Genomic DNA, 11,491 nt, shown 5'->3' on the forward strand with positions numbered 1-11,491 from the left:
CTAGGATTTCGAGCCCGCCAAATTAAAAAAACCTGCCAAACCCGCACCGCCAAATTGGCGGGGCGGGGCGGGCCGGTCCGCCGGGCCGAAGCTTTATATTTTTCTTTTTTTTTATTAAATAAATAGTGGTTACTATTATAAAATTAATAATTATAGAATTTTTAAACACTTTTTTTTCATTTTTTGTTTTTATTCTTCTTTTAGTTATTAACTTTATTTATTTTATTTTACAATTTCGTATATATGCTCAAATTATGTGACTTATTTTTTAAAATAAAGATGATTTTATTGACAAATATTATTTTGAACAATTTTATTGAAGTTAAAAATTAAAAAAAAATAGTAAACAAATTATATTATAATTTGTCTATTTTTTATTTGTATTTTATTTTTTAATTATTATTTTTTGGTTATTTTTAATGAATTTTATTTTCAAAAAAAAAAAGAGTCAAGCGGGCTAGCCCACCAACCCGCCAATCCGCCATAAAGCGGGACGGGCTAGCATTTTGAACCCATTTTAGTTGGCGGGACGGGCCGGTCCGCCCCGTTTATGAGGCGGGCCTAGGCGGGGCGGGGCGGGGCGGGGCGGGGCGGGGCGGGTTGGAGCGGGCCGGCCCGCTTTGCCACCCCTAGTGCTCTGACTTCGCAGCCAGGTATGTAGCCACCTTCTCGCTATTCCTTGCCATTCATGTTAGATAAATATGCACACGCATTTTCAGACCTTAAAAAGAAATAAATTCTAGTTTTGTTGGTTAGAGTGAAGGCTTAAAGGATTTTTGAGTTTACTCCTGTTTGTTGTAATCTTTGGTGTGAAGTTTGTGTTTGAGTTTGATCTGTGTTAAAAGAAATAAGGAAATTTGTCGTCAAGTTTCTTGGTGAGAACTGGATACAGATTCTAGGTTAGGACCGAACCACGGTAAATCATGGATGTCTTTGTTTATAAACGCTTGTCGAAATTTGTTATTCGATTCGTCTATATAACTTCCAACAAAATCTAATATCAGCCTCAGTAGATTAGTCAAAGCTATGTCCTAGTCTCAACCTCTTTTTGGATACTTTTTTTCTAAAAAGTTGCTGAAAAACTATCTGCTGCTGTATGAATACATCGGTCATGTGCTTAGTATACTTTAGCCTGTTTTATTAGATGATGTTTGCAAGCTTAATTTGACTACTTGTTTAAAGATTTTGTAACAAAAAGTGCCGATTATATTATTGGATTGTAACAAGTAGCCTTCAACTAAACTCTAAGGAGGATTACTCTAAACTTGATGATCAATGGGTATTGATATTTCAAATAGCTCTATCTCATAACATATCTTGTGATTATCAACTCAAAACAGATTTCCTAGAGGGCCTGAAGATAAAATTTTGAAGTCAAATTTTTGTTAATACAGTTCGAGATGGCCTTTTTTATTTTTTAGTTTGACATATATATCATTGTATAAAAAAGTAGATGGAAGTGTTCTTACGGGATGAATTCCTAGAATGAGTGTTCATTTTTTGTTTGATAGATAAAAAGAAAAGACATAAAAGGCAAGCAAGATCCAAACAGAAAAGAAGAACTCCATTGAAATAGGTACCACTAGGGAGGTAGGTTGGTTAATGAATACATAGTTCTTGACTAGGCACTTATATGTTATTTCTCATGTATGTAAGTTATAATGAAGGTTGTTTATGAGTTATAAGTAGATCCTGATATTGTTGTTAAGGTTGTGACACACATTATTGTTTTTGTTTTTTACTTCTAGCTGTTAAAAGATGGAGTCACTGGTGATATAATGAGTGCTACTTAATTAGATATAACTTCCTGCAAGATATAATGTGTTACTTAATTATAATGATTTGCTGTTTTTGATTTTCCATAGTTGATGAAATCTATGGTAGCAGAATTTCAATGCAGTGGTTATGTCTTATTTGTGGTATAGAACATACCCTGGCTAGGGATATATGTGGTTGATGTTTTAACTGTGTAGTTATATTGATTATGTGTTGCCTTTTTGTGGTTTTCATGTAATTAGGCTAGAAATTTACACAACTTTATCTGATGGAGTTCAAGCGTATGTTCAACCTTGAAAGTGAAGGCTCGGATGCGGGTAGTTCTGATGATTGTTGCGGACACTATTGTGCGAGTGACGACGAATATGACGACGAAGAGGGCTTTGAGTCCTGGGGGGGTTCTGACGGTGGGGAAAAAGGTGGAGGGGATGCTGTTGATGGTAAGGGGTCAAGCGGTGCAAAAAACTTGGGAGATGGTGGCCCGAGAGGGCAACCTGCCACGGATGACTTGGGTAGAGAATTTGCCACGGAGGAAGATGCTTATGCTGCCTACAAGGACTTTGCCAGATTCATGGGTTTTGGAGTTAGGAAGGGAGACGTAGCCCGTGTTAATGGGGTTTGGTAAAGAGAGACTTTTTTTGCCATCGACAAGGCACAAGACATCCTAAGCACTATGACCGTCCGGAGCGAGTAAGAGAGGAGAGGCTAGAGAGTCGAACGGATTGTAAGGTAAAGTTGAAGATTTACTACGATGTGCAGCATAGCGTGTGAAGAGTAAGAACCATCTTTGATGAACACAACCACGATCTTGCCCCAGTGACGTTTACACATCTCCTTCCTAGTCACTGGAAGATAAGTGATGGCGACAAGGCACAGGTGGAGAGTTTAAAGAAAGTTTGGGATCCCGACTTCGAAGATAATAGCGTTCATGGCCGGGCAGTTTGGTGGGTATGGCATGCTTAGATTTACAAAACGGGATTTGTATAATTATGTGCATGGGCAACGGGTTACACGAATATGTGATGGTGATGCGGCAGCAACCATCAGTTACTTGGAAGGTAAGGTAAATGCCGACATGATAACAGTTGCACGGTACACACGTACCGCAGATAACCGTTTGGGTAGCTTATTCTGGGCTGATGGTGAGATGATGTCGGATTATCAATTATTTGGGGATGTATTGGCATTCAATGGCACCTACCACTCTAACAAGTACAGGAAGCCACTGGTGGTTTTCTTCGGGTCAAATCATCACAAACAGACATCGATTTTTAGGTTCGCGTTACTTGAGGATGAAGAGGTTTGCACGTACAGGTGGGTGTTGTTGACCTACTGGATGTAATAGGACAAAAGAAGCCATGTGTGGTGGTCACGGATGGGGACAAGGCGATGCGCACGACAATTGTGGAGGTGCTGCCAATAGCGACAAATAGGCTGTGCGGTTGGCACTTGGAGAAGAATTGCGTCCAAAGGGTTAAAGATACGGAATTCCGAAGGGTTTTTAAGAAATTTCTATATGCAAACTTCGAAATCAGCATCTTTGAGGAGTACTAGAAGACGTCGGTTGTGTCTCTTGGACTACATGATAACAGCTGGGTGTAAAGCACGAATGAAATGAGAGAAAGCTGGGCAATGGCCTACCTGAGGGGCACCTTCTATGCGGGATACATGACAACTTCAAGATGTGAAGGGATCAATGCTTTCATTAAGGGTTTTCTTAAATCAACTGATAGCATTTTGGAACTGGTACATTGTCTGGACCTGGTTGTTAAGGACTACCGAAATAATAAAGTTATGGCCTAATTCTATTCCAAGTATTATAGTCTGGTGCTAACCACTGGCCTAGAAGCGATGGAGCTATTTGCATCAAAGGTGTATACATGGGCAGTGTTTAAAGAAGTAAAGAAACAAATTAAGGGCGTGGCGACATTATTGTTTTGGGGCAGGGACAGCATTAGCACAACATGTGTGTACAGGTTTTCTAGGATGGAAAAACCGGACAAAACACACAAGGTGTTGTATGATTCGAACGAGGAAAAAATTAAGTGTGAGTGTTCAATGTGGAATAATGAAGGGATTCCTTGTTCTCGTATCTTCTGTATAATGAAGTACGAGGGATTGGAAAGAATACCTCATGATCTTGTTTTGAGCAGGTGGTGCAAGGATGCAAAGGATTGCATATCAAAACCGTTGGAAGTTGCAAAAGGGCATCATGGACGGCTGCTTAGACATGGTGCCCTTTGTGGGGCGACGAGTTTGGTTGCCAAACTTGGGTCGGAAGATGCTGCAGATTTTGTTATTGCAAGGGACGGCCTTGCTAACCTCGCTAAAGCGCTTCAGCGCAGAGTGTATGACAGGGTTGGAAGCCAGCTTGGCCTATTATCGCAGGACGGGATCAAGGACCCAGAGGTGTCGAAGACAAAGGGAGCTCCAAAGAAGGGCAAGGAACCTGAACCTGGTAGTCAGGGTGAGGATCGGAGTAAGCGGAGATGCTGCACAGACTGTGGTGCTCCTTAGCACACTAAGAGGACATGCACTTGGTGATGGGAACCTGGTGATGCTGGCACTATTGGTGGAGCAAATCCAGGCTTCGTGTCATGTTCGTCGCCTGTCCCAAGCGCCCCGTGGCCGACAAGATATCTTGAAAAAAGACAAGGTTAGTTTTCAATTTTATCCAAATTTAAAATACATATGCTAGTTGAGTTTTAATGATTACACCGTATGATCCCCATAACATAAGCAGATTAATATGCATGGTAAAAGATTGATTACATTGGTCGAGGTGTATGCTCAAACAGATTCTGGATCAGTTTCTGACATAGATAGCAAAGTGGTAGTTTTCGTTTAGGGTGGTAAGGCCACCGACAGAAGAATAATTGGTCCATCGGTAGATAGCTTCCAGACTTTTGTTCAAATGTGTATAAAGGGCATTCTTGATATCTTATTTTGTTGTTCCGGTTGTGCTAAGTTCAATAGTTGTGACATATTTTGTGGTGCCATTTAGTTTCAATATATGTATCATGAATCTGCATTTTAAAATCAATATATTATATCAGAAACCTTAATTAGTTGAATTTTGCATTGCATGCATAACAAATTCTTGTGTGGTTGAATAATGGTAATGTATATGACTATGGTAATTAGAGTTGGCAGGGCATTCACTCCGAGAAGGGCGAGACTGGCCACGCTGTTTCAACTGGTGCCGAGGGGACAACACTGACCTCTATACATGGGTTGAGCCATCAGTTTAGCAGCCCCCGTATGGGTGTCGGGGGTGGGCGGCCACCATCTTCCTTGGGAGGCAACGCATTGAGCAATTTTATGCATCACAAGGTTGCTCGAGACACAAAGGTAATACCATTCAGGATTTGGTTTAAATTTATCAGGATCCTATCTTGTTGGTTCAAATTAAGGTGTGCAACGACTTTCCTGGGTGCTTTGAATGAAATCGATCGGGTGATAGCATATTCTCACCTGTGAATTAACGGTTGGTTTTTATGTTGTTAGAATCAGGAAGTTAACAGCGATGACGAGCATGTAATGCTGTCATAATCTATTAGTGACTTCTAATTTAAACTTGTCAAAGGATAGCTCTATCGGTGGAAAACACTTTTTAGGACCTCTGGAGCACATTATAGGAAAAGTATATGATGGAGTTACGTAAATTATTTATAAAATGATCCTTAACTGTTGTAATATATTTAGTTGTGATATATTTAGTTTTGAGAAGATTAAATTAAAATTATTTGATTTTAATTTTTTTACGGCCAAAAAAATGTTTTGGTCATGATCATAAAAAAGATGATTTAATTGTTAAAAGATAATCATAAGAATATATTTTTGTTTATTATAATTATGCATAAAAATATTTCAATATACATATTGAAATGATAACTGTTAAAAATAAATTAAAACAAATATTAATTAGGAAAATATAATTTATATGACAGTTTTTTATTTATTTATTATTTTCTCAATAACAATAAGTATGATTTAGTCATTATACGAGAATAAACATCAGCAAGATACTTTCTTAGTTTTAGGAATAAAATTATGACATGAATTAATAAAATTCAAGAATGAAAACTTATAAAAAAATTATAAAATAATATTTGTTATCAACTTCGAAGTCTAAATGCATAAAAATGGTGAATTCTACTGTTATTTCGGAGAAGAAAATTATTTCTTAAAGCGAGTGGTTATTTTTTGGTAAAATTAGAGACTCTCAATTAATTAAAATTTTTTGTTATGATCCATTGACGTTGGATATACCGAGAACTTGCATCGTTAAATTTGTTATAGAATATAATAAATTGTGTTGCTCATAAATAATATTAAAATGAGTTATTGAATTTTTTATACATAATTTAGACAAGGCTATCTAATGGAGCTCTGTTTAAGAATTTTGTCAAATACTTTGCCCACATTGTGATGTTAAAAGTTTTCATTCATGTTGTTATGAACCATCGTAGTGATACTTAATCCATGGTATTTTGACCAATGCATTATGGCAATACTGGTTAATGGTCACATTTGTTGACAAAAAAGATCAACATAAATAAAGAAGTAAGTGAATGGTTCGACCATCATTTTAACATGGTGGAAGCTTGTTCTAATTAAAAGTTGCTTATAATTCTTATGGGGCAAGCGTGGATAATATAGCAGTAGAAAGTGTGATGATTCACACAGGCAAAATAAGCAGTAGTTCTATGCGAGAGTCTAGAGGTACCCCGACACTTTCAAAAGGCCTCATGTAGATAGTATACCATCAACTAGTAATCATATACATGATCAAAAAGGCAGGGGCTAACGAATGACACTTTTGCAATAAAAAGTAAACGCCATGGGCACACTAAGTATGACCCGAGGCAGTCAAGGATTAACCAAAAAAACATTACCTTAAGTGAACCTATACAAAATATGTACTACTGGGACGATTTCTAAAGAAACACACAACAATCTTAACCAGCTTTCAATTGCTAGTGTGCAAATGCTTTGGAGACAACTTGCTGTGCCAAGTGGTTGGGTGACTTCATAACCAAGTCCACTGCTAAGCGCATCCAGGTAGCCGTGTTGACATTTTGAAAAAACACAATGTAAAATTCAATGTTAGCAACATGTAAACGGTCCTGTTCTACATACGTGCCTCATATTGTAAACGTGTGGCGTAGAAAAACATGAGTCATTGTACATGTACCCCGTATTCTTGCCATAGGTGCCCTCGAATCATCCACTGGGCGACCCACACACCACAGTCCATACTGTTTTGGCACAAATTTTTGTGGTTATGCGGTTTCGTGTTGTAAGTTCCAAGTTCACAACCTAAAAACAACACTGACTATATAAAATCATTCATGAAAGTTATTGTGATATGTAAATGCGTGAACTTACGAGGCAGATTCTTGTTGAGGCACTTCGGGCTCCTCAAACTCGAAAGCGAAAAACTTAGGACGTAGCGCGCCTAGTCCCGATAGCCAGGACCTTCCCAACGTCAATCCCTCCAGGTAAAGTGGCTGCTTCATGCAATTAAATTAATTTCAAATTAAATAAATTATATTATTACAGTAATTTTCATCTTAAAATAAAAGATGACTAATAAAAATGTTTATCTTACGTTGACTATTAAATAAAAAATGGTTAAATAAAGGATAATAATAAAATAAGAAATCAAAATAATATTATTTATTCATTGGTTTTTTATTTTTAATTTAACTTTAGTTTGTTTTGAGACAATATCAGTTGAAAAAATCTTTATAAATCTGAACATTACAAAGCACCCATTTCGTAATTGTATTAGAGTTGAATTTTCAAATGATTATTTAACGCCAAAGAAGTCGATGCTTACCACTCGCAGCATCACCGTTTTCCTTGCATCCGCTTCATGTGGATCTCAAAGTGAATCTAAGTATATCAACTTTATACGCGGCACGTCGATGATCATCAGGAACCAATGCTGGTCGCACCACATTGGCTGATACACCTGTGCAAATAGCCAAACCAAATAAATTATGTAATGCACAAGTTTGTACATGTAGTTGATGCATATGCAACAATGGAAACCATGTGCGTATCCGAATTGTCTGGTCCACCTTACACAACATGTATTTGTTACGTATGGATGTCATGTTTGCAGATGTAAGCTTCCGACCACCCACTGCTACTTGCTAAATAATTCAAACACATACGCAAGTTAATGTCATCCAAGAGCACCATCGGGAAAAAAAGACCTTTTATAAAAGCTATTCTAAAAAATAATACATTTACATTTCTTTTGTACTGAGTACGTAACTACTAGTAATAATTAATTTGAGCAAACTTAAAAAATGTTTTGGTCACACACTATGTAATAAAATTAATTAGAAAATTTTAATGGGAAATAAAACCATAAAAAAATATGATAATTTTTCTGGAAATTCTTATACCAACATAGTTGTCGACAAGAACTTTTGTCCTTAGCCGGGGCACAGACAAATCCGGGCCAACTTACAATAACATCTACTACATCCTTCTATAAGGCTCGAGATGCAAGGCTGACGATGTAGTAATGGCGTTTTGCCTCATCAATGTAACGTAATGCACTCATTTCTAACCATCTGATGGAGTTGTCACTGTTACGTTGGTAAGGAATTAAAACTTTGGTTTTTTTTTTATAGAAAATGTGCTGACATAAGCCAGAAATTTCACGTTGGTTTGAGGGTAATTAGCATGTATATGTTGCAAATAGAGCCAACCATATTCTAGACTAAGCATTTCACTGCCCCTTCGTACATAGCGTGATGACATAGACTTACCATGATGGTCGTAGGCAGGAACCAACAATGATGATTCGATGCACTTGCTAGCATGCGAACCACAGCATTTAGGACCTACAGTATTATCAACACATATAAACAATCCTATTAGGGGTTACACTAATCAGTTAATCAATGGGAAAATCAAGGCAACGAACACACGCAGTAGGTATCAGGGACTCACGTCGTCAACAACTTCGCACTTAGGGGCAAGAGTCATGAGCGCTCCCCTGCTAGCTATGCAGTCACTGACGTCAATCAGAAGCTCACTATGGTTAACATAAACTTTCACATCAATCGGTTAGTATACCCAAGCATTAGATGACTAGCATTGAGGGTAGGGCACTAAGATCCCAATGGGGATAGGGCAGTAATATGCAACGGAATAATTCTGAGCTGATTGTCATTGGTTTTCATACCTCTCTTGAAGATCTTTGTCGAAGATATAAGTTGCAACGGCCAACTCCACACCTGACAAATTCATTTCGTTGTTTGGCGGGAAGACCAAGTTCATGGACTACAAATAACCAATGAAAATCACTCAGTTCAAGTGGATACGACACCTTGAGCGAACTAGGTAGTTAGAACTACTAATTTGATTACCCATATATACTTAATCACCTTAGGAATGCATTCGACTATCATGCTTAGTAGCCGGCCTAAGTTCACGACTCCTTCTTTTTCTGGGGCAGGTGCGTCGTGCCCTCGCCGTCCAGCTAGTCCCGATGTCTCCAACCCCCTATTGGATTTAGTGTGCCGCGCTGTCTTCTCCGGGTCGTCATCCGAGCTTAGATCCACCTAAAAATGGTGCAACGGGATTATGTCGTGACTACCAGTGAAGAAAATAAAATAGAATCAACTACAGTTCAAAGAAATACAAAAGGCGGCTGGGTACGCACCACTTCGGGGATATGCATAGATCGCAGCGCTTTCCGAGTTGGGAATAGTTTTTGGGTGGGCTTCTTGTTTCTTTTGGTGAAAAAGGGATGTGATCAACAATGAAGGTGGTGTCGATTACGGGAGTTGATGCCGGATCAGGCAGCCGTGTTTTTTTTCCATGACAACTCTTGCTCATAGGTTTTGTGGTTGTCTCATTCCCTTTGGGCCGATTGAGGTCACTTTCCCTTTGGCAGATTGAAGACTTTTGTTGGGTTAGAAGGTTGATAGCGTCTCTTATCTCTGACACCACTGCATCATGGCGACGAATGGTTTCGGACAGTCTCCTGATATCGGACTGCATCCCGGATACGCTACTAACCACGCTCATTGCTATGAGACTGTGTTCCTGCGAGGATTTAAGAATTGATTTTAGTAATCACGAATGGTGCGGCCAACAAGGACGACATCGAAAGACTAGTCTTTGATGCTTACATTGTTGGGCCCTAGACACACGGAATCGCAGCTTGGTGCCGAGACGAGTGGCTCGTCGTCCACTTCCGGAGTTAGCCTGAAAAAACAATGTCAACTAAACAGTTATCAGCACACGACGTTCGTATCATAATCTCCCCAAACCGACAAGGAAGTAGGCACTTGCTTACCTGATAGGACTTGTCGTCAGCCTTTTTCAGGCACACGACAAGGAACATCTCGAGCTAGAAGGGGGGAGCGGCAAGGATCCCTTCATTTCATGTGCAACATTGTCGCTTAGATTTGGGCCAAACAAGAGACGACAGGGAAGCCTGCATCGAAATGCAAAATATACACTTCAGCATGCGTGCTGCACAATATCAAACAGGATTCTTAACCAATGACAAGGACACACCAGAAAGTAGCAAAACAATGCTATGATCGGAAATAGATAAGGTCACATTCATGAAAGAACAATGCTTAATTTATCATATACGCAGTGTTTTCCGGAAGAAAACTGACGAAGAAGGAGCTCGAACCGAAAAACACCATAAATCTACAGTAACACAGTAAATGAGGAAAATCACAAAGTCTCCTATAGCACCCCTATTGGCAATTTTATTGTATTTGTTTGTAAACCCAAAAATGACATCGAGAGAACTTCACAGCATCAAATTCATAACCACACAGTGCAACATCCAAACAGGCCAAATAAGAGAAAAATACCTCATTCAACCAGTGAGGCACATCAGATCCAAGACTTAATATACACTCAGCCCCATTCCCTTGAAAACGATGACCCCTTGTGGCAAGAAGTGACGTGACCATGGAATGTGGTCTAGGGACCCCGTGGTCGGTGCCGGCGCCCTCCAGCAGCGTCCGCCGATGAAGGACTTCGTGCTTGTGCATGTACTGGAAAAGGCAGACAAGGTCGCCATTCAAGCTGACGTCGGCTAAAGCTCGGCCGCATGGGTATATCCCCGACCCTGAGAACAAGTGACGCGAGGCCATGCAGTGGCCGAGGGGCCGTCCCCTTTGGTCTCATGACGGGAGCGTGGAGGATGGGGATCCGACTTATATTAGTCGACGCCGGTTGGGGTTTTACCGCTGGTCAAGTTGCGATGGGTTCAATCTTTTGCACTGACCTCGTTAACCTCTTCGATACCTACAAGACTAACCCAAGCTGTGCGTTCAATCACTCCCCCCACCTTGGATCGGGTTACCATGTAAACCTGCCCTCTTTTGCAAAATGATTGCCTTCCATGTTAGGTTGCTTTCTTAGGTGGTCCAATTCAGAATACTGAATGTAGAAGTGTTCTACAACTAAGCCCAGTCCTTTTTTTTCCTTCCTTACCTAGCTCCTCCTAATTTGAAGACATGTATCTCTCATCACTTGGGCTTATGCAATATAAGCCCGTTGTAACCATGCATTGTGTTATTGGGTGAAATTAACTAAGAGCCCAGTTGGAAAAAAATTGTTATATTCTAGCAAGGACTTAAAAATCACACATCTTCATGAAAAAAAACCACACATCTTCGTTTAGGTTAATGCAGCCCCACATTTCGCATACTTTGAA

At 39.5% G+C, this 11,491-nt stretch overlaps 2 protein-coding genes across 10 annotated transcripts; one reads left to right on the forward strand and one right to left on the reverse strand.

Annotated features, from left to right (window-relative positions):
* Positions 1 to 3,627: 3,627 nt before the first annotated feature.
* On the forward strand, positions 3,628 to 4,293 carry LOC130981404 (protein FAR1-RELATED SEQUENCE 3-like). The gene has a single exon (XM_057905004.1). It carries the CDS (start codon positions 3,628 to 3,630, stop codon positions 4,291 to 4,293), a length of 666 nt encoding a protein of 221 aa, XP_057760987.1.
* Positions 4,294 to 6,359: 2,066 nt separating this feature from the next.
* LOC130982785 (uncharacterized) lies at positions 6,360 to 11,190 on the reverse strand. Of its 9 annotated transcripts, none has more exons than XM_057906874.1 (12): positions 10,641 to 11,187; positions 10,106 to 10,246; positions 9,939 to 10,014; positions 9,467 to 9,852; positions 9,189 to 9,365; positions 8,987 to 9,084; positions 8,752 to 8,815; positions 8,568 to 8,642; positions 7,622 to 7,940; positions 7,168 to 7,289; positions 6,974 to 7,037; positions 6,360 to 6,823 (listed from the first exon to the last, which is right to left on the reverse strand). In XM_057906874.1, the coding sequence occupies exons 4-9, from the start codon at positions 9,482 to 9,484 to the stop codon at positions 7,656 to 7,658; spliced, it is 717 nt and encodes a 238-aa protein (XP_057762857.1). In that variant the 5' UTR covers positions 9,485 to 9,852; positions 9,939 to 10,014; positions 10,106 to 10,246; positions 10,641 to 11,187; the 3' UTR covers positions 6,360 to 6,823; positions 6,974 to 7,037; positions 7,168 to 7,289; positions 7,622 to 7,655. The 9 variants fall into 9 exon arrangements, with proteins under 9 accessions (XP_057762857.1, XP_057762860.1, XP_057762856.1 ...); XM_057906877.1 differs by having other exon boundaries at positions 6,360 to 7,037; positions 7,622 to 7,756; positions 7,866 to 7,940; positions 10,641 to 11,180; XM_057906872.1 differs by having other exon boundaries at positions 6,361 to 6,823; positions 6,974 to 7,098; positions 10,641 to 11,186.
* Positions 11,191 to 11,491: the final 301 nt, after the last annotated feature.

This window comes from Arachis stenosperma, chromosome 5, assembly GCF_014773155.1.
Source record: "Arachis stenosperma cultivar V10309 chromosome 5, arast.V10309.gnm1.PFL2, whole genome shotgun sequence".
Lineage (NCBI taxonomy): Eukaryota > Viridiplantae > Streptophyta > Magnoliopsida > Fabales > Fabaceae > Arachis > Arachis stenosperma.